Source organism: Macrosteles quadrilineatus, unplaced genomic scaffold (genome assembly GCF_028750875.1).
Source record: "Macrosteles quadrilineatus isolate MER2022 unplaced genomic scaffold, UCM_ALF_1.0 Scaffold_7__1_contigs__length_78375512, whole genome shotgun sequence".
NCBI classification, from domain to species: Eukaryota; Metazoa; Arthropoda; class Insecta; order Hemiptera; family Cicadellidae; genus Macrosteles; species Macrosteles quadrilineatus.
In genome coordinates, this window is record NW_026542600.1 from 40530685 (window position 1) to 40555195 (window position 24511).

The 24511-nt window shown below is 34.8% G+C and overlaps 1 protein-coding gene across 3 annotated transcripts in view; it reads right to left on the bottom strand.

Moving 5' to 3' along the window:
* Positions 1-24511, bottom strand: part of LOC128998477 (scavenger receptor class B member 1-like) — a 154270-nt gene that overhangs the window by 125044 nt on the left and 4715 nt on the right. Inside the window, exon 1 of one of the 3 annotated variants that reach the window (XM_054424618.1) lies at positions 6728-6829. The exons of the other annotated variants lie outside the window; for them this stretch is intronic. Within the exon in view, the coding sequence (XP_054280593.1) occupies positions 6728-6758 (31 nt within the window). The 5' untranslated portion in view covers positions 6759-6829. Of the gene's footprint in view, positions 1-6727; positions 6830-24511 lie in introns of those variants that run through there. 3 annotated transcript variants of the gene reach the window in all.

A 24511-nucleotide genomic window follows, 5' to 3' on the forward strand; every position in this document is an offset into this window, starting at 1 on the left:
CTGATGCAAAATATTTTAAGGTTATTCAGTCAACATAATCAAGATGTCATATAAACCAAGACTGTCTCTAAAAATACTTGAATAAAAACATATGCATGGTGTGAGTATAGTTTAAAAAATATGAAGTGTTGCACTCATAGATTTACAACATTGTAGGGAGTTCTACCAACTATATAGCTGTATTGTTCACTTAATTGGAAGTATTATAGTATACAGCCTCGGATTACTTGTTACATCTGCCTCGTTATATCAGAAATACCCCACAATACACCGCAATACAGGCCTTGTTACCTGAGTCATGAAGGCCAAGTCAATTATGTGAACTTGTAAAACATCATTGTGGACCCTGTTAGTGCATTGAACTACATAGTCTATTACATAATTGGAATACATATAAATAATGTATGTCGTATGGAGATCAATTAAGTTGAATATTCAATTAATCAATTGAACTTGGATAATCTTAGAATTGCAATAAATACACTTACAAGCAATAATAAAGCTTCAGAAAGGGGTTGTGAAGTCAAAGTATATATAAAAAAATATAGACAAAATCAATATTAAAAAAAAAACACAATCAATGTGACAAAATCAATGTTTGTAAAACGTTTGCTGTACAATTTTGTCTAGTGTGTTAAAAGGTTCATTTGTCATTGAGATTGAGAAAAACATAAAACAACGATATTACGTAATATTTGTTGTTTGACATGTTGTCGTTGAAACGAACCTTCAAACATCGTGGTGGAATGGCGGCGAATTGTTTCCTAGTACAACGATGATCGCCTGGTATGGCATTTTAACAATTAACACTTGTTAACAAACTATACGTATGTGCACCTGTAAGAGCACCATTTTTCAACATCCTCGTTTGTTATTTACTTTAATATAAACTACCCCAAACCTCGTCTCCCTTTAAAATAGCTTTAAAAGGCAATCGCCGTAGCTTAAATACGAATATCCCAGTTACAAATACGAGTGTGTAATATAATAGTACGGTGCAATTAGACCTAAACCGGGACATCCAAAAAAAAAGTTTCAAACCAGTGCTAAATTGTTGAATACACTCCCTCACTTTGTAAGAAAAGTTACACTGATTTAAGTGTCGAGTTTGGGGGGAGGGGGTGATAATGGGGTGAAAATAGGATTTATTTTTACTTTTTCGCAAATACCTCAAAAACGGTGGTTTTTCTCAAAATAAAATGAATTACAAAAATAATCTAAATTAAATTTCGAACCAAATGATACCATGCAATACCTATCTACTATGAACGGTTCAAGAGATATTGTGGGGCAAATGTGATTTTTTCTAAAAATTCTAAAAAGGTAGTTTTTTAAATGGAGAAAAACCATGGACACCCATAGAAAGAGTTTCTAATGATTGCCAAATTGTTCAATTGACCTCCCTTAATATGTGTAAAAAGGTTAGGCCTACACTGATTTGAGTGTCGGAAGGGAGGGGAATGGGACTTTTTTATTATTTTACAAATATCTCGAAAACGGTGCGTTTTTCTTGAAATATTATGATTTATGAAAATAATTTACATTACATTTCGAACAAGATGATACCTTACAATACCTATTTACTATGAATGGTTAAGGAGATATTGAGGGGTAAATGTAATTTTTTATGATTTAAAAAAGTATGGCTTTTAAATGGAGGAAACCCACGGACACCCATAAAAATATAAAAATAAAATATAAAAAATAGCAGTTTACGCCACAACTGCGTTGACACTATTTACGCGAGTTGCGTACACTACTTTACCAACGACAGTGTTTTATTAATTACTAAAAATCAATACTCATAACTTAGAGAGGTTTTCGTTTCTAACCTCCCATTGCCACTGACAGTGATGCAACGAAACATTGTACCAAACACTAATTGCACCACTCAACAATTAAATTTGCCTGATAAGCTGATTAGTTTAAGTTCAATTATTACAATTTTACTTCTTCTTTCTCAATCATAAAACCTCATTGGTCCGTTACCCGTGTTGTTATGAGTAAAACTATGCTGTTATGTGAAACTTTTCAATTCTAAGAACATAACTGAAACGGGTACTTTAAAAAACGGTCGTAGGTAAAATATTTTTTACAATCCCAAAAATATATCAGGTTTAAATATTGTAGATTGGTGCAACTTGTAGGTAAGTAACGCCGACTTAAGAACCAGTGAGTCATTGGAGCCTAGCCTGTGCCGACTCATAAAACAATTATAACAAAATTTCAAATCTACAAACAAAATTCTTATTTCACAACGCCCTAGATAGTAAATTAGAATAACTTTGGTATTTTTTAATATATTTTGGGATTTAAAATAGCCCATTAGCAGTTTTGATGTTGAATTTGCTGTATGGCGGGCAAGTCCAAGATGGCCGCTTCCCTTCAAGGACTTTCTTAACTAATATCAAAGATAATTAATTAGTTATTCTTTTCTCTAAGCTAATATACATATATTTCGTCATCGAATTTTTTAGATTGTCTTTTCAATAAACATCAACTAAATTCTTCAAAAAGACTTGGCCGAATCTTAGATGAAATTATACTGTAATTATTGCCAACTAAGTGCTTATTTTTGCTCCAAGCACAAAATACTGAATGAAAATGATAAAAAATTATCCTTTTAATGGTAAAAAATGAAAATAATATAATGTGTGCTTTTTTGGAAGATCAACTATATAGATACAGTCATCCTCGGTTACGAAACCTATACCCTTTCTACTCGACAGGGCCGTGGAAGATATACCTATACTCCTTTTCCTTTAGAGTATAGCCTATAATTTCCAGCTAGAAATACGTCATTAAGTTTACTTTTAAATTAATCCAATTTGTAAAAAATTATAGACTCCTAATAAAATTAGGATACACATTCATACAATCCCATTTAGTTTTAAATATTCGCTTGAATATTAGTTGCACCCTTACTACTATCGCTTGAAATATTAACCTCAAAGACTATAATCGACCAATTCCACAATCTTGCCTATGCTTTAGGCAGTATAAGTCTACCTAATCATTAAATCCAGTTTTCAAATTCCAATCGCAAAAACAGTTATAAGAATCGCAATCTTTCTGAATTAATTGATTCAATTACAAGGATGGTTTCAACTTCGGTTCAGCGAGTTGAGTTCAACTCTCCAGTGGGTTGTTAGCGGTTCAATCCACTATGATATGAAGGTTATCAATTGGATGTGCCAGTAACCCTTGGTGAATTGTGGACAAAAACTAGCATCACGATCTACTTGTTGTGAGAACTAAATGTTTAGTAATTAAATCACGTTTTCTAAATATTGCGTCTAGTGGAAAAATCTATTAGTTGATAGTTGGCTTGGAGGTCAAAACATTTGGATCTGAACATTGTAATTTATTTTCAAACTTAAGAATCAACTTTAAATACTTAGTTGAAATTGTAAAAATAAACAGGAGTTTTTAAAATTATTTTGCTAAGCAATTTATAAATATCAACTTCAATCCTAAGTTAAATTTCTGAGATCGTTAAGTCTATTTTGTACATATTACAGTTATCTAATTCATCTTAGGATTTCATGGAAACATAAATCAAATTGTTAATGGTTTCACTTGTCCTTGTCCTAGTCTAAAAGCTAGTAGTTTAATACTGTAGTGTACTGTTAGTGGTACTGTAATGTGTGTGTGTGTACTGTGTAGTTTAATTTAAAATAATCATATATTGAAACTATAAGTTTAAAACTACACAGTATTATTGATTACATTATTTTATTATATTTATTTCCAAACTCTGTGCTTCAAAAGATACGGAGTCTATCTAAACTTATAGTTCAATATATAATTATTTTAAATTAAACTACACAGTTTAAATCAATTATATTTTTATCGATGTTATAATGTTACTAAAATAGCTTACGTGAAATTATGAGGTGCTACGACTTAAAAAATTCCATGAAAGTCGGATACTTCATTTTAAAATACTCGAATTCCAGTTTTATCTGTATTTTATGTTGAGTTGTCATTGTAGTTATTAGGTCAACGTTGGAATGCGAGTCTGTTTTGTATTGCTAACCTTAAAATATAAATGCCTCAATGGGCAATCAGCTGTTTGTTGACTTGCAAATTCACATTTTATTTTACAGCTATTTTCTTAAACGACATGTTGGCTCAATCTAATTACACGTTTAGCCAAAATGTTGTGATAGATACTGAATGAAATTGGCATTTTCTGATTAGAGAATGAAGTTGGACAATTATAACGTTTGATCAAGAAAGTACATTACCTAATTGAAATTTTGAAGCTGTTTTTATTCAACAAGAAATAGGTCCTTATACAGTTTCACAAATTTTAGTAATGAAGTATGAACGATCTTCTCATACTCGATGCAGGTTTGACATTGAGAGCAAACCCAATTCGCAAGTTCTACGCACTAGCTGATTGCCTATGTCCGTTGAGTCCGGCTAAATATGGGCCATGAGACCAATTAGAGGCAGACTAATATCAGTCTTTATTTTTTTGCTCGCAGTTCTTCGAAATATCTTTCCATCCGAACTTGTGGCTGGAGACGGCAAAGTTCTAGAAAAGCCAAGTAAGCTTTTATCACATTATATCCATTATCTCCCTCGGAAGAGAGTCCCCGTAACCTACCTCTATGTTAAGTTCCAGTTGATTAAATCTGACTCTTCTCCCAGAAATAGTTTCATTTCATAATGGGATTATTTTTTTATGTTGTATCAGATTCTTGATATCCGACTTAACCGATAAAGTTTGAGGAACCTACCTGTCCCGGGATTGTATTTCATTCTTTTGGGACTGGGGTAGGTAGGTGCAGTTATTAAGAAATATCCGTTTAATTAAGGACAGACATATGATAAATAATGGTATTATGGAGGTATTAGTATGGTATCACCATGACGATGTTTATGGAGTTGTATCAAACTATGGAGAGTATTATAGTCCTGTCTTTTGTTTGCAGTACACAATGTGTGTTTCCAGTGCTTCAATTGCCCACCTTCATAGACTCAGTTATGGGAAATCGTTTACGTTCCTAGATAAATGTTTCGTAGCTATTTACAGTAATATTTATCTTTTGACTCTACGCTGGCGCACTGGACTTTTAGTATTCAGTTTGGACGATTGACTGTGGAAACGTGATCGTTTTTGTGCGCGTACTAATTATAGATAATATGGTTAATATGAAATCCCAATTACTAAAGAGACCTACAAAATGGCCTAATATCGTTAAGTTGGTGAGACATTTATAATATATGTATTTCAAAAGACCATATTACCTTAAAATGTCATATACACACTTTTTTAAAGGGAATCCCTTAATTAAAATCTTAACTTGTGGTCCTTATGATTCATTTTAATTTTAGACATAAAATGAAAAATATTAAACACTGTAAGAGAAGAACATTCAACATGTATTTGAGCCGAACTTAAACTAAAATCTTAATTAGGTTATCATCATATTTTGCAATTTCAATCCCAAATTTTACAACCGTTAATAGGATATATTATATTCAAACGTTTTCGATTTTACTTTGAAACATATTTGCAAAGTTTCACCGAACACATCACAGGAGATTCACGGGCGACCGCCGAACTTGACCTTTCTAGTCTTACATTTTATGGTAAAGCTCCACAGATTTAATGACCCCGTCTGCGCCCCCCGCTCTCCAAAACCGGACAAAACTTAATAAATGCTATATCTCCAACATATATCACTTCTGTTAAATTTCTCGCTCGTGATATATCAAAACTTTTTTCGCTTCAGGGGTCTTTGATCCTTGGTAACAATTTTTGAAAAATCAACTACGTGTGTAATTTAGGTACTTAAATAAAATGTCAGCATTTTAATAATTTCTTTGCCTCGATGACAAAATGTTCGAATAAAAGATATTATTAAGGTTGATTTTTTAACTAATTACTTTTCGAATTTACAAAATGAGTTTTTTTTAAGACATGAATAGCCGGGTTCAGCCATGGTTTAAGTATTGAACTCGGCAAATGTTGAGGATTCTAATGGAATGCCGAGAATCCGATATTATTATTTAGTTATTAGTTACTTAATTTGCCTTTCTATATTTTAGTTTGCTCGTTGTTAACACCTGCTTACAAATGTAAGATTAGTTTCGTATAGTAATACTTGATTTAAATTAAATTAATAACAATGTAAATAAATAAAGAAATAATAGTGTTTTTCGATTGTTTTTTCAGAAAATTATTTTAGATATACGTACTTCATAATTTCATAACGATTTAAAAATAAATGAATTATTTAATATGAAGACTCGTGATTAAATACAACTGTTCAAACATTAAAAATTTGCATCAACAGAAAAATGGTACTTTATATATTGTGTAACAATGAGTATAGTAATACATTTATGGCCAAATCAATCATTATTAAACCTTATTGATTTTTATTTTTCAAATGCGTTTTTATTATTAAAAATTAGTAGCTCAAGCTAATTTATTGAGGTATTATTCACACACATGTACAGTTTTTTGTTATCAACCTGGTGGCAAAACAGTTTTTCATTGGCGGCAACGGTTCGAGATTCTACAGAGGCAAATTGTATGGATTATAAAACATATTAAACAGCTGAAACTCTTAAACACTAAACTATAACGCTACGCCTAACCACCCCCATCCTCTATCACACCCAGCACGTTTAATAAGCCACATATTTATCATCCCCACAAATATTACACATTTTAACATTCACTGATCACAGTTGCAGCACGGCGTACCTGTTGACAATCTTCTGGTCAGCATGGTCATCCTAAGCCCAGCTGGAGTCTAGCACCGCCGCTGCTGCTGATGGTCACTTGCTGCCGGACGCTAGACACCACACACACGGTTGTAATGCGCTCACCATTTCGGAGCGACTCCGCCAAGGCAAACAACCGCGTGAAACATGTCCCCCCCTCACAATGTGAACCAACGCGATGATCCTAGGTCCTACACGTCTAGAGGGTGTTTTGCAGAACATCCTTGCATTTTTCTTTTATTTGAAATCTTAATTTTTGAAGTAAAATAGGCTACTAATTTTTCAAAGTGCGTGATGATTTATAGTTTAACGTATTTTCTTTTATGAGCATCATGCATCCTTGATGTTGTAGTTCATCATACATCCAGTAATTCAAGATAACATTGAAAATATTTTAGAAATATAGGAGTTGATCAATTACCTACACATGTTGAGCTTGTTTTTGAACTTTGAAATTGGAGGTGGAATCATAGCCACAGGAGGGGGCTCGCTTCCTTTGTAGGTAAGGAAATCACAAAATAGGTGGTGGAATCACAGCCTCAGAAGGGGGCTCGCTTCCTTTGTAGGTAAGGAAATCACAAAATAGGTGGTGGAATCACAGCCTCAGAAGGGGGCTCGCTTCCTTTGTAGGTAAGGAAATCACAAAATAGGAGGTGGAATCACAGCCTCAGAAGGGGGCTCGCTTCCTTTGTAGGTAAGGAAATCACAAAATAGGTGGTGGAATCACAGCCTCAGAAGGGGGCTCGCTTCCTTTGTAGGTAAGGAAATCACAAAATTGGTGGCCAACGAACTGACATTATTGATCCGGATTGCACAGATGTTACAATCTACGTTCCAACAATAGAATTATTTGTCCAGTAATGTGATCTCAGGTGCAACTGAACAACCCAAGTGGCCTCAATCGCTCTCTGTTAGATTCAAATGGCTGTTCGTAAAGTACACCACACTGTCGAGCTATAGGAGTTTACAAGGAGAACAAACTCCGTTGTTAGATTAACTAAATGAAATGACGAACGACAATGGCATATCATTTGACATGGTGTTACAGCGAGTTGCAATACTGAATGGCGATCAGAATAAAGGCCAAGCAAATAATATACACTTTAACTACAAGAAATAAATTGAACAGATTTCGATTTTTGAGGAAGTTATATAGGTGAGCCAGGGGCTCAGTTGGTAACGCCACGGGCTTCGGGCCTAAGGCAGAGATACCTTGAGCTCGGATCCTGGTATTTTATACCACTATATTTTATCAGTGCAGTTCTGAGTTAATCCTTGAGCTGTACCAGCTCCCCTTGCTTTGCTGGGTTCGTTCACGCACAGGCTCAATGCCTAATGGGCAAGGATAAAAGAGGCCGCCAACCTCTTCTTAAGAAAATATAACTTTTAAACATTGTTATAATTTTCCAATCACCTTAGTTTTAGGAGTGGGTTCTCATTGTCAGTGCGGAAAAAGTATCTTTTTTAAAATTTTGTGATTCTGAGTTCTAAAATCTTTCGCACACTCTCAGCAATGTCTGATGAATATAATATATTTTAGTATACGACAAAATCGTGAAAGTAAAAAAAATCTACCAAAAAACTAGGTTTTTTGTTTAATTATTTTGGTGGAAATCTCTAATAACAAGTTTATTTATCTATTTATTCTAACAAACATTTCCATTTTTAGATGTAATAAACAATAATAAAAAAACTCAGGATAGATTCAACAAACATGCAAGAAAATCGACAAAAACCGGAAATAACAAATTATTCAAATTATAAGTATATTAAAAACTCAAAATCTTGGGCTTTAGGTCATGTTAGCTTTAAAGCTTCTTTACCTAGGTGCGAACACTATCTTTCAACGAAAAATTCAAGATCTTTAACATTTGTGGGAAAGGCTAGATTAGTGAGACTATGAAAATATTCGGATGTTTTGGATTTTGTTGTTAACGGTTGCTAAGCAACAATACAAATACCGTCTCCAATAATAATCGAGACCGAGCCTTGAGTTTCCGTCCCACCGACATAAGAAACTACAGTGGCTTTGGTAGTTTCAATTATACCGAGTCTAAATAGACACAATGGTAAATGAAACATGCGTTCTTGAAAAGTCACATAGATTTAGACTACGGTACGAGGCTAGGAATGGATAGAAATGCCAATGAGATGCCAGCGGCCCCGAGTATACCGCGTCCTCGATCCCTGCTATTGCTTTTATGTCCTTTTCAAGAACACGACAAAGATTTATTTGTTTATTTTTTTCTCTCTGTTGATTTATAAAGAAATATTTGTCGATGAAAGTTTTATCATAAATTCAATAGCTCCATTACATTAAAACTATTCAATATAAGGACACACTACACAGATTACATGATATTGTTTTTAAATTTTGTATAGTAAATTTTATCGTTGGTTGGTGCGTAAATGACTCAATATTTTTTACGTAATTACTTACAATGCTAAGTTTAATGTTTGTCATTACTAAAATTGAACACAGTGTTCACGGTTCAACCGGTGACCACGAAATATTACACCTGAAGGTTCAAGCGTGAAAACACTTGACTGTGTTTTTAGAGTTCATAATCGCGAAAGATAACTATTTTAAATTTAGTTAGTGGACTTTTCCTACGCTAATTGTTTTGACTACGGTACGTTATGAGAGGTAGATAAACTCCTCCTGTTTTCAATTGACTAATTATTAATCTACATTTACCTAACTACGCTACATTTACCTAATTATCTAATCTTAACCTATCTAATGTTTTTCCTCCATACATTAGATATGGTAATTAGGTAAATGTGGATTAATAGTAAGTAACTTGAAAACTATATGAATTTCCTTACCCCTCGAAACGTATTTAATTAAGGTAAACGTAGGAAAATTGCATTACCTAAAATTAAAAAATAATCTCTTGAAACACAAAAAACTAAATTGAATACTTTATACTTTCATAATATATACTGTATACTGAGTTAAGTTGTACCGAAAGGTTTCCTTTTTACACATGAAACTAATTTGAATGTCACCTTTATACCTTTATAATATACTGTACATTGAGTTAAGATGTACCGATTCATTTTTCGAATTCTTATTACAACAATTATTAACAATTAATTACAACAATGACAAAGAGAGCTAACTAAGTTTTGAAGAACAGAAAACACTGTTCTAGGTACGTTTGAATCAAACAAATGAAATTCAGGAACAGATTATTTCGCCGGTGGGTTTGAAATTTTGACAAGGAAATGGTTCAAGGGGGTTTATTCGAAATTTACTGCAGTATGATGATACCAACAATTCCAGGTAAATACTGGTATTACCATCAATCTTGAACACTTCCTAGATTTCCGGACAATCAACAACCGGAAGCGGTGATGGTTCATACCTACTTGACGTGCATTTGATCACTCATAAATATTAGCGATGGTTTTCCCTCTTTTGAAACTAAATGAATTGCCCCAAATAATCATATCTAATCAGGTAAAGTTAGGGACCCTTTCTTACATTTAACCTGTGATACAAAAATGCAACTATTATTTAAATAGTTGTGAAGAACGAATGTTTAATGTTAAAAGTCTTAGTCATAATTAAAAAATCATCCCACCTTGTTGTTTGTGATTTTTTCGTTAGGCTAAATAGAATCTAATGGCATCGTTTCATTCAAGAAAACTTTCCAAACATTATAAATTTACCTTTTACGAATGGTTGAACTTAAGAATCCTTACGCAGCTAAATAATACAAAATATTGTAAAACAAGAATCTGTTGAGTATATTTTGGGACATTTACATCTATAAAATGTGTATATAATAAATCATAAATAGCGTTAACAATTTCAATTCTACATTTCGAAATGTTCACGAACGAAAGAGCAAAACACATCGATAAGAAATATTTGAGCCCGAACCTCGCACAGAAGAAAGCTGTTCCACCCTCGATAGACCACGCTCCAAATAAAACAAGAAAATAATAAACAAATATACACGACCACAGAAAAAATACTACTATAACCCAGAATGCCAACCGCGTGGTAAAAAGCATTAAGTGTTTTGAGAGAGCTTTGCCTGTCAATCGTAGGCAGCGCCACCAGCGTTGCTATGCTGAGTGCATGGCAACGCTGGTGGCGCTGCCTACGATTGACAGGCAAAGCTCTCTCAAAACACTTAATGCTTTTTACCACGCACGACACAGGACACAGATAGGTGAGATTATATCGTCGAATTTGTGTGTAAATGACCTACCGCATAACAAGTGAATTGGCCGGTACGACAATAACGGCCGATTGTCACATAAATCGGACTGTTGGAGGTGTGTCTTGACCTTGCAAAAGCTTAAGAGGATCCACGAGCCGCAAGAGGTGGGTTCCAGACGGAACTGTGAAAGGTCAAACTGAGTTCGAGCCCTGGTCCAATCAGAATAACACGTGGGAGTCATTTGTGTCCGAGTTACATAACGCAACCGGTACAATGAAAAATCTTGCGGTAGATTAGGAAGTAAACTGCGTACAGATAGTTAATATAATAAGAGTAATTAACATATAGAATGAAAATGTTAAAATAGCAAGTGTAACTTTTGTTCCGCAGTTGAAGGCTAATTTCTTCACATCACTTTTGTTCCGGGGGTCAGCAGATAGATTTCGGGGCCGGTCGAAACACCGCCTTGGAACCTCGAACATCTCTCTTTTTTCCGCAAGAGAGGGAGCTGCACTCTCCCCCAAATCCTCTTTTTCGCTCTCCTCCTAATTCTTTCTTTCATAGGTTATGTTAGGTTAGGTTGGATAACGTTAAATTATTGATTTTTTTGTTAAGGAGAAAATGATAATTTAACGAGTTTTAAAGCCCGCACGAAAGAAAGAATGAGGAGGAAGGGCAAAAGAGAGGATTTGGGAGAAGGAAAGTACAGCCCCCTATCTCACGGAACAAGAGAGATATCCACGGAACAAAAGCGATGTTTCGGCCGGTCCCGAAATCTACCTGCTGACCCCCGGAACAAAAGTATTGTGAAGAAATTAGCCTTCAACCACGGAAAAAAAGTGATACAGTCTTAAAATATACTTATGGGTAAAAATTACCTCCCCCCCCACATTAACCCTTCCAAAACTAATAACGGTCTAACTTATAAACTGATACATATTCACTCATGTTTACACGTTTGAATTTAGTAGGATAAAATATTCAATTTGGAAAGTTTGTCAAGCCCACTCATGGAGCGAGCTGGTCTAGTGGTAGCACGGAACTTCGGTCCCTGAGGTCCTGGGGTCGAATCCCACCTATAATCATTAATGGATTTCATCTATGTGGTAAGGCCTCAATTACTAGGTCTCGCCTGATGTGAAAAAAACTATCCTGGGCTAGTTTCTAGCGTTCTAGGTCGATAAATACTTGTGTATAGCTAATAGGGCGCTAGCTTTTATGGTACCTAAATCCAAGTGTACTGGACTTATGTGCGAACACGACAACCACATGCGTAACTACATATTTATAATATTCAAGGAATAGTAACCAACATAAGATTTAGTAATTGCATATCCGCTAGGATCTCGAAAACGTGTGCGTCCTTTTTCTGTGTAAATATATTACCGTATAGTAAAACAACTAACAGGGGCCTACGAACTTTTGTTTTCGTCGTTTTTCGGAGGGGTGATGAAGACTCTTAAAACCTATCAGAACTAAAGAACATTCCAAATTAAAAAGTAGTAAATTTAAAATCATTTAATAAATGTAACTAGTGTGGTCTTCTACTACATCTTCAAAAGAGTGTTTGTCGTAAATATTTTACACAAATACAATTGTTTACAGTAGTTTTGTCACAAATACTGAACCCATGTCTCTTTTTTAATCCGTATAACACTGAAACCTACCCGCATCAATAAATCCTCAAGGTTAAATCAATATATTTTCCGAGGCGTAAATGCTTGATCGGACATTAGGTAAGTCTCATTATCCGAAGAATAAATACCTACATAACGAACATGCAATATGCAAATTCAAGAGTTGGTGAACAGATGATGATAGTGGAATGACTCGACGATGTGGCGGATTGTGCAGGCTCCGAATGGTCGTGTAAAGTTTCGGAACAATTGTGGAAAGCAGAGTTTCGAAGCAACCGTGGTAAGTAGAGCTTTGGAGCAATTGTTGTAAGCATAGTCTCGAAGCAATGGTGGTAAGTAGAGCTTCGGAGCAATTGTGGTAAGCAGAGTCTCGAAGCAATGGTGGTAAGTTGAAGTTTTGATAAATTGTGGTTGATGAGATTAGGAACAATTAATTATAGGATGTGGAATTTCGGAAAACAATTTATTAAGAGAAGCTTTGGAGCCATAGTGGCATATAGATCGAGCAACGATAGTATACATGTTGTTCAAAGGTTTATTGCGGACATTTTCCATCACGATGGAACACATTCGTGATGGAAAATGTCCGCAATAAACCTTTGAACAACATTAACTCACCATCACCAAAAATGAACTTCAAACAAAGGATAGTATACAGTTTCGGACCAATTAATGTGGTAAGCAGAGTTTCGAAGCAATGATGGTAATAAGATCTTCGGAGAAATGGTTGTACCTTTACAACAAAAACCAAAGAGCGCAAAGAGAGGAGGTTAGGCTTTACCTTTGCTTCAAAAATATGTTCCAAAAGTGTCTTTTTGGCCTGTTAAAACTATAGTGTTTATCGAATGAATATTATTTCATATTTTGACATGTTTGGATTAATGTGAGTGTTGGTTACAAAAATAACGTTAAAAAAGTTATATAGGGTTTCGCCCAGCAAAGATCGGTCCCCAAGTAAGTACTGACAGTGATGTGATCTAATGGATGTATTTATTCAAAAACAAAGATTATAAATTTATTTTTTCACGTGTTTTTTTTTTAAAGTCTATAAGTAGTCCAGTCAATGAATGATCCAAAAGTGGGTGTAGAAAGCGTGAGCAGGTAACTAAGCGATTCCTTCAGAAACTTGTTCAGGGGGCTTAGGGTGTTAACATACCAAAAGTCCTGACTTCTAGGTGGTGAGCCAGGAGGTGGAGGGGGGAAAGGGGGGGGGTTATAGGTACGAATTTTGGGTTTTTCGATTATATCTCGAAAACTATCAACTTTATGTATACTATAGTAAATTATAAAATTGAAGATGATTAAATTTTCTACAAGAAAAGTATATAATGTGTTTATTTTGGTTAAACATATTACAAGTTATTACTTATTTAATTAATATCTTATAAAAATACTCCTTCCAAAAGAAATACATGTAAATTAGTATGCGTAATGGAGCGAATCCTATCCACCCAAAGGAAATATAACTGATATTCTGGAAATATTGACAAAATTTCCAGTAATTTGACACTTTAATCATAAAAATTGATCCAAAATTAAGGCGAGGGCGAGTTAACAAAAATGTCGTGTTTTGGCGATTTTTATTAAGAATTATAAAAAAACCTCAAATCATCCCGTTTTTAAACGCTCACCCTCGCTTTAATTTTTGACAAAATTTTATGATTAAAGTGTCAAACTGCTAGACATTTTACCAAGATTTTCGGTTATATTTCCTTTGGGCGGATAGGATTTGCCCCATTTTGCATACTAATTTACATGTATTTCTTATGGAAGGAGTATTTTTATAGGATATTAATTAAATTAGTAATAACTCGTAAATTGTTTAACCAAAATAAACACAAACTTTTCTTGTAGACAATTTAATCTTCTTCAATTTTATAATTTAGTATAGTATACAAAAAGTTGATAGTTTTCGAGATATAATCGAAAAACCCAAAATGCGTACCTTTAACCCCCCCCCCTTTCACCCCTCCACCCCCTGGCTCACCACCTAGGAGTCAGGACTTTTGGTATGTTAACACCCTAAGCCCCCTGAACAAGTTTTTGAAGGAATCGCTTAGTTACCTGCTCACGCACTCTACACCTCATTCCTTGACTGGGCTTTCAGTTTTAAGAACAATCCTCATACAGCAATGTTTTACACATTAAACTTCAAGCATAAATAACAGCTAGTGTTTTTAGTTCCACAGCAAGTATTAAAAGTATGCTTAAGGGGTTTAACATCACTCCAACAACGAAGGTGTTAGATGATTGTCCAGATTAGCCTAGTAGGCGATGTAAGTGTACATTTTATGCCGAGTATTACATCATATTGCTTAGGTCAAACAGCACGGCACGCCGCGCTAGTGCTTCCTTGTAAAAAAATGAAGGACTCTAGCTAATTAGGGAGATTAATTCCAGTCTCACCTTAAACTTGAACAGGGTAAACCGGAATGTGGCGATAGTTTCATTTTGGCACAACAAAACACTTACGTAACAGTCCACATACGTTTGGTTGCCTATTACTAACTTTAATTGTAAATATTAAAAGGTATCGATTATTTAATAAAGCAATAAATTTCAAGTTTTTTCTGTTAGTGTCTACGCCAAAGGCATTTTAAAATAATTTACGCTCTTAATGCTCTTATATGTCGGGAATCGAACCCGTCCCCTCTCGCGTTAAGTCCAAGATGCTAACTGATAGGCTAGCAACACATCCACTCGTATATTCAAAACCACATGTTTAATATTATGTTTTCATTATTAAAAATTTTTAATCACATATTTAATATAAGACCTACGATGCTATGAATACTTTACTACTTAATAGAAAAAATCAATGGATGTGAAATTATTTTTCACTGATTTCAAAATAAAATATGCAGAAAAATCTGTAATTTCTTAGGTGATATTGGTTATCCTAAGTAATTGGCCCCACAAAAACGTCTGTGTTACGGGCCTGCGTTGTATACTGCTACAGGCAAAGTATACAATGCCTGGAGCTTTTAGGCAAAGTATGAAATAGAATAATAAGTATAGGTTATTATACACTTTGACTAGGCATTGTGTATAATACATAGGCTTTCTACAGATTGCCCACATGAGTGTCAGGCAAAGTATATAATAAATACATTTGATAAAAATACCATTTATTTAACAGGATTGATTTGTTTCGTGTAAGATTAGGTTAGGTTGGTTGATTGAGTTAATTTTAGATTAGACTGGCCAATACCAAACAGGAATCAAAAGTCTAAAAAATCCATTAGAATAATGAAATACTAGTATATGGTTAGGTTAGGTTTAGATTAGAAAAACTAATGTCAAACAAGGATACAAAAGTTTAAAAATAATCCTACAACATCGTATTTTTTACTTTGCCTGTAGTGCCAACAGGCTTTAAAGTATGTAATGAGCTCTATTTCTTACTTTGCCTGGTCCATTTTAGGCAATGTATATAAAGCCTGATTATATACTTTGCCTGTAACCTATATACTCCTTTTCCTTTTGGCCTCTTCTTGTTCTTCGTGATGTTTTACAGAGCTAAAACCATACAGCAGCTGTTTAAGGACTTTGTCCACTTCAGCCTATGGGATTTCAGAAGCAATATTCTCAATGTGTGTACATTACGAATGTGGTGTAATTGTGAATTGACAACCTGTCACAGGTGCTGGTTGGACTAAAGTTGGTAGGGTTTTTTCTGCAGCCAACCACCAGAGATAAATTGTACCGTAAGTCAAGTTGTAAAAGCCCTTTAGTACAATAATATACGTGTTAATTCGTTTTGGAAACAAATTTAAAAAAGAATACGCACTCTTCACAAAGTGAAATCTAAGACGCTAAGCAACTGAAAACAACTTAACTAAAAGCTGGCAAAATAATAATTCGTTTTGTTATAACTAAATGCAAGACTGATGTATTGTTGACGTTGAGTGCAATCTTTGGCAGATTGATAGAGCGGGTCGGTTCCAATGAACCATAAGTATCAAAAGCATACGGACGACTACAGTGATGCATTTTCATCTTTCCACATCCGGCCATGGAGCTCGTTAAGTTATTGCAAACTACTGTTACTGTTACTGTTTTATGTTATTGTTTATGTACTGTTAAGTTTACTGTTAATGTATTCTGCTTTTTACGTACTCTTACTACTCTTTACTTCTCAACAAAATTTATCATAAACACATATTTATATTTTTTGAAGAAGTCAACTTCTTACTGGACTTTAAAGTTCCCATAACATTTGATATCTGTCAGAATAGTATAGTTAAATTGTGTGAACACAAATTTTTACAAACCCACAAGTAATAACAAAGAACAAGTTTATTTATTTAAACTCATTCTCATTATTTCTTTTGGTGTCCTAACTCACAAACCGTGTTAGTTATCGAATTTCTTGATAACGATTAAATTGTTTACCTACAGTATATTAAACCTCTAGCTTTTAAACCATCTTAAAGTTCACCTGATCCATGAACACTATTTTATTAAATTGTTATTATAATACTACTCTTAATATGGCAGTATGCAGATATTTTGGTATGGATACCATCCTTTTCTGCACGTCTACTTTACGAAAAATCTACTAATACCCCCGCCGCAGCAAACCTGCAGACTAAGCGAATTTCCATTTGCCTGATTGTATCTAGGCCTCCACTAAAATGTCTCCTTAAAACTATCACATTGTTCCATGTTTAAATAAATTATTTTAACGAGTACTTAGGTTTGCTGCAACAGGGACGGTAAAAGTGTTTTTTTTTGTAAAATATTAATGATTTAGTAAAAAAAAAATACTTTTTCATAATTTGATCAAAGTATGTTCATACGGTAGTACGGTACTACGGTAATAGCTTATTCCCTGCATGGGAAATTCGCTAAAAGCTAGCGAGAAAATTAAAATTCTTATTTTAAATATATAGCTTTATTAAAATGCATATGTAAAAGTAATCACGTCGGTTTATGAGAGTGATCAGACCTCTCTGCAAAACTAATGTCAAGTCTGGTTTTCTACCACACCTGGTTACGATTTTACATACTACCGTTACACATTTCAAACAGAATAGTTTCGATTGTCCGACCTTCGCTTATCCCGGCTTATCCGACATACCGTTCTATCCGACCCTTCCTGCAGACGATCGAGTAGAGTGAGGTCGCCGCGGAGGAACATCAAATCTGAACTCCTGAGGATTTCAATGGTCGCACTAGTGCGGAGAAAATGTCACTTATATCTTTAAAAATCCTGATCTTTAAAAATCAGGGCAAATATAATGCGGGGAAAATGAAGGGAACGTTAGGAAGATGCCCTTCTCACTTCAGGCACCTACATTTGGAATGTTTTTTTCATTTTGTTTGGGCGTTCAAAATCTACTGAAGAATTTGGCCTCACCCAGCTGGAGAGCATAAGAAAATTAAAATCATTTTACCCAAGTTTAAAAATAGTTTTCAGTTTAATTATGTTTCTTTTAGTTGTTATACTCTAAAATGTATTAAATGTATAGATTTATTTCAAGGACAGTTTATATTTTGGTTCAGAAGTGTGATTGTGTAACTGTGTCCGCTATGCATACTTGTCGGGGCCACAAGACCGGTCGTCTTATCTTTGGAGCTCACGTTTTCTTTAAGGCCTCACACGTGTTGACGAACCAGGGTCGAGTTGTAATAAAAAAATTAAATAATTCCTTTCTTCGAGGAATAAATTTCAGCAAGGCATTAATGAAGGCAATGCTGGAAATGTGTGAAGATACTAATCTAGAATAGTTAGAGAAGGCTATGGTTTTCGATCCCGAAGCTCACATGTGAAATGAAAAGATACCGTATGGATTTGGATTACCTAACCACTTTAACTAGAACTACTAAGTTTATCTAGATTCAGTGTTGTAATCGGCATCTTGTAGCAGATTCAGATTGGGCATGACGAGTACTCGGAGTGTTTGCGTAGTTAGAATAAAAATCTTTAATAATCAGGGGGATTGGGAAATGTGCAAGCTATCAAATTATTATTGAAACAAATAACGGTAACCGTAGCTATTTTATATAATAGACCAAGCAGTAAAGCACTGTAGTTTCCTTTAACGCATTTACGTTAAATTTTGTTGTTGTTAAAATAATCCCAATTCTTTTTTTAAAGGACGATGAAATAATATTCTAATCAAAAGCTAACGAATTCACCACCTGACACTTTGTAACATGCATTTAAAAAATAATAAACACAATAGAAAGAATAAATTTAAGAATCGCTGTAAATATAAATGTAGCAAAATAGAACAAATGGTTCAGTATAAACTATACAAGATCCTTGATAGCAAGTACAACTACGATCTTGAAATTCGTTGATTTGTATATTTTGTGTATAGCCCAAACCTCTGTATGGAGTGTAGCCTTACATTAAATCATCTTGAAGGTCCTGCAATCGAGGTCCTATAATGTACCCAACATTGTAATTATATTTTGTGAGACAAGTTATACAATTTTAATGGTCTGATTCAAGTTCAAAACGGCAATGAAGTCTTTGCACCGCCTCCAGTCTCACATTGATATCAGTGATTTGTGAATAATGACTATTATGAGGAAAAGTAGCCTACCTGAATTAGGAGATTTTGAATCATAACTTCTCTATCTCTGGCAAACTATTCATTTGCCCCCTTTTTTGTGTTGATTCCAGCACAAAAACTCGATTTACAATGGCCCATTAACTACTGTATGCTGCAAAACACGTTCGGTTTCCAACACTTCGTCCACGGGCATTTAAATCGTCAGGAAAATATCCGTGCACTAAACTGAACGTCCTTGGAAAATATTTCCTAGAGGTACATTTACGGTTCGAGTTAGTTCTAGTTAACATATCCGATTCAAGTTCAAGTTTGGCACGGACTTAAATTTAAAGTGCTCAGTATTTGAGAGGTAGTAGATTTTTTTTAAAGTCGGTTCTATTTTTTCAATAAATGGTGTTCAATAATAATATTATCATGATTATTGAATTAGAACCTGAATAATACCTCAATCTCAAGAGTCCCTCGGTAACACATGCATTTCCTAAAGAATATAAAATCAGCAATGAAATACTTATAATGTGCAATTATCTTTATGTGTAAAATGTAGGAAAGCTAATAAATAAGACGACTGACTCATCATAATGAAAGGGAAAGACAATCGTGGGATTAAAAAAATGCTGTTGACAAGCATTCGTTAAGGCTCATGCAGTTAAGTGCGTAAAATGAACGTGTATAGCGTGTAGAGCAAGAAATTAACAACATAAAATTTTTTATTACTTTAAAAGTTAAGTGTTAATTGTTTCAGGAGATGCAGGAGAATGATTTACGTACACAGGTGGCCCGTAGCTTGGGGCTTCACCGGTTTCAAGACCCGTCGACTACCCACTACAAACCCCTTCTCCTCTTCGGCCCCTGGTCTGTGAAACCACCAGTTATAGTCCCCGTCATTGGGAACTCCCGGGCAGTAAATGTAGTTTGCTGAACCGGACCTACTCATCAAGTCCAATGAAAAAAATCTGCTACCTGGCAATATCTGATGAGGTAGAAGTCTGCCTCGTCATGCAACCGTTCCACCCAAGGTTGGTGAATATGGCAGTCTGTGTTAGACACATTTGTGTCATATAGCCGCGATAGCTGTGGTAGAGGCAGCAAGATCCCGCACAAGCATCCTCTTTTTCTTCTAGGTGATCTGCTTCTTCCAAATACCCACATCCAGTAGTGCTACGACTGCATCCTTAGTGTTACATCTAGTGTTACATTTAGTGTTACTAGTGGAAGAGGCGCCGTTGGGAGTGGGACAAGCTCTTCCCGGTCGCTGTAGGCGACGGGATCGAACTTTGAGACGGGATCGTGCCCAACAGAAAGCGTCGTCTAAATGGTCCTATGCCCTTGCCTTGATATCTGTTTTGGCATCAAAAGTCTTCTAGATGTCTAACTTAGGGTAAAGTCATAGTGACAAGACAGGGCTACCTGATGTCAATTTCTTTGCCCGTTCTCTTTCGTTGCCCGTTCTCTTTCGTTGCCTGATTTTTGTTAAGCTCACAAGCTCATGTTCATAGAGACTCTTTTCAATTCGTTTATCTCGATTACTACGGCAACACAGTCCTTTGCCTTCGAGAGGTTTTGTCTGGACCTTCTATGATCCCTCCATTTTATTGATGAGGTAGATTGCCTCGGCCAGAAGGTTGATTTTCTCCTGATGAGCATTATCTAACTGCTGCCGAAGAAACTGCAATCCACAAAGGGCGCAGATCACTCTTCTTTCTCGAGATGCCCTCACTTTTTGGAAGTTGGGGAGGACCTCGAGTTTCTCGCTGAAGGTGGCATCTGGAGCTTGGAGCTACGACCAAAAGTGTTTCGCTACAGTTTCAACCTCAAATCTTGTTCAACTGAGCTCTGTAATATTTTTTTTGGATTGTGTTATTCCTTGTCTGTGTGATCAAGCGCATCTTGTTGCAAGGTTGGTCCGGTATACCCAGGAACGAGTATACCCCAGGGACATAACCCCTACCCCAGTTACCCGGACCCCGACTTTCGTTTGCCTAGCACCACATACCTGACCTGCCGGAGGAGGTCTCCAGTCGCAATGCAGAGCCTCTGCATCCATGCCACACTTCCTGACCAAGGACCGAATTGGCTGGCTCCTGACGACCAACTGAGACTATCCATCAGCCTCTTCAACACAACTGCACTCCCAGGGACTGCCAATGCGCCGGTCACCCCTTCAGAGAATACTACAGTCCAGGGTATATTCTTACCCGGTTACCGCACGGACATCAATAGTATTTTAGCCCCACTAGCAACTATTATGTTATTATTACCTTCACGAACTAGCTCTGAAACTTTAACCTATCAAGAGATAAGAGATTATATGCAAAATTCTGTACCGGTCAGGTTAGTCAACAATTTTACAATACACTATGTTTAGATCAGCTGTTGAATACAACTATGTTGGGATCAATTATACAGATGTTTCTTTAAAACAATCGTTTTATAAACGTGTTAAATAATGTAATACTGTCGCATTATTCAAATAAAATAATAATGAATGAATTAAATTTACATCACACTCATTTATGTAAATAGGAGGAATCTAAAGAGACGGGAAAATGTCAGTAGACTGGCCTTGATGTTGTAAAAAATAAAGTTTGTAAAGGGTTAAATATGTTAACCGATATTTATTTAACACGCAATAGCTGCTAATACGATTACATTAAACGTGTTTTAAAATATGTTTTGTGTAAGCAATCCAAACTTTTTTTCAATTTTATAAAGAAGAATTTAATTAATGTTATGATTTTTGTAATATTACTCACTTCTTCTAATGTGGAATATAAAATGTATAGTCGATGACAAGTTAACGTGGACCCAAGAGTTGTCAGTGTACTAGTAGTTACTTGATTGTGGCTGGGATTTATATTCAAGCATTAACATTTATACCGTACTTTGTGGCTTCCATAAAACTTGATGAGTTCCTTATAGCTTCTGAATCTCGTCTTCTAACATATGACAAAGAAAACGATCTCCAAACAAAGAACCCTATCATAAACCGGGTTTGCTTCAACCCCAAGACATTTTAGCGAATTTCCCATAGAGGGAATACGCTATTACCGTAGGTCTCATGGTAAGACCTCTGGACCCGGGACCGATTTCCGTTTTCGTTTTGAGGTCCCCAACGGCCGGAAACACCCCCGTTCAAATTGGTATAATTGTGTAAACCAACATTTATTTGAACGAGTTCGCGAACCAGCATGATCAGACTACGGTAACTGCGGTTTATGGGGGAGGGGTTTACGGGGCAAATATGGGGTTTTACCATTTTTCACCCTAAAACATATAATTTTGCAATTTATTTCCAAACCATTTTGTAGAGCTAAAATAATGTACAATAAAATGTTGTTGTATGCCTAACGGTTACAGAAGAAATTACAAAAAATTTAAATTAAAATTTACCATGTTATTCTTTTGGAGAATATAAACTGTTGTAACTTGCTTTCAATGGACATATTTTAATGATAAATTGGAACATTTTTTTATTTCATTCTAAAATATCAATTTTTTTTATAAAAACACCTATTATCTTACCTGTAGCAGCAAACCTAAGTACTCACTGATATTAATGATATTTAAATAGGAACTAGATCTGACAATTTAAAGGAAATAATTGGGTGGAATTCTAGCCAGGTAAATGGACATTCGCTTAGTCTGCAGGTTTGCTGCGACGGGAGTATTTTATTTATTATATGTATATATTTATCTGATATGAAACATGCTTTCTTGGTCGCATTCGGTATTTTGAGATCAGTTTTTACTTTCTCCCCTTATACATATAATAGTACATGTATATGGAGAAAAGTATTGTTTTCGTAAAAAAAATTCGAGTTTATGTTTTGGGGGGGTTTTGTGTCCCCCTAAACCCAACAATGCGGTGGTGATGTCTGTGTGTGTGGATGTTTACAGAAACACATACACCACCTGTGGTCTGATTTTTATGAAATTTGATATGTTGGTACTAGGTAGGTAGCTCGGTATCTCTGAACTTGTGATCAGCTTAAAAACGGTAGTTTTGTTTCCATTTTGTAAAAAAAAAAATACTAACTATTTAATTTAAGAAAATTAAATTTAGGATCAAATGGTAAGATTGCCGCAAAATGTTTAAGGAAGCCATGTTTATAATATTTGTGATTTGACTAATGGAAGTAAAATGCTTAAGTTAAATCCCATTATACCAATTCTAGTATAAGTCAGTGGCACAACATAGTAATATGGTATGATTGATAGCCTGTCCAACAAGAATATTCAGGCTTAACTCAATCTCCATAAATATGAAATATAATCTTTCCCAAATATATCACATAAGATCGAACGATCCATTTTGAACTTAATGCGAAAAAATTCTAACTTACAATTATTTCAACAGGCGATATCTGTACTACATAAATCTATACTATCGAAACTAAATGTGAATTAGCAAGAGCTAATTTTAATACATTTTCAATTTCTAGCGTATTTGGTATTTATGGCATATTAATATTGAAACATGTCGACCTCTCGTGGGGCACCTACTTTCACTACTTACTTACGGTGTCCAAAAAACCGATCCATAATGATGATTTTTTTATTATGTTGTGCATCTTAAAACATTGGTCTCTATGACAACAACGAGAAAACCTATCATGGTCACATTTGCATTGTTGTAACAATGTAGGCAGAACTTTCAAATTCATTTCAATCAAAAATCCCACACAGCCGATTGAAAAAAAAACAAAACAAATAAATAGCATGTCGTACAACTATCAAGTAAGCTTATTTTTAAAGAATTTGTCATTGATTGTAAGACAAAATCAGATTTTATAACCGTTGTATCAACCTAGGTAGGCTCTGCACCTCAGTTTTCAAAGTTAAGCTTATGAGAATTATTATTTTTTGTAAAGTTGCAATGTTTATCATGTACTATTTGAAAGCTTTTTTCGGCAACGAAATATAGAGTTTTTCAAATTAAAGATACAAATTTTGGTTTTTGTACAGATATACAAATGAACGAAGAATAATGTTTACCCCATTTTGGTTGTTAAAAAGTTCTGTAATCATAATTTTAATTTTACATCACAAATAATGGAGCTTTTTCTCTTAAATATTTTCCAATCCCTTTGGGTACTGCAACTACTATCAGTGAAAATTAGCTTTGTATCATATTCTAAAATGTTAAGTCGTTTGACCTGCGTTTCATGTGTAAATCCGTTTAAATGCTCAGGCAAAATATTAATTCTTATTTCAAATTGACTTTTGCTCTTTGCATCAATCATTTTTGTCATTTCGATAGTTTAGTGATTGTGTTTTGCTACACTGATGTTTAAATTAAACCAAAGAGGAATATGTAAGAGGAGAAATATGTAAAGAGGAGAATGCTATAAATAATACGCCTTTGACTTATATTTATGAAATCAATGGTTAAAGTGGTACAGTTAAATAATTGTAACAC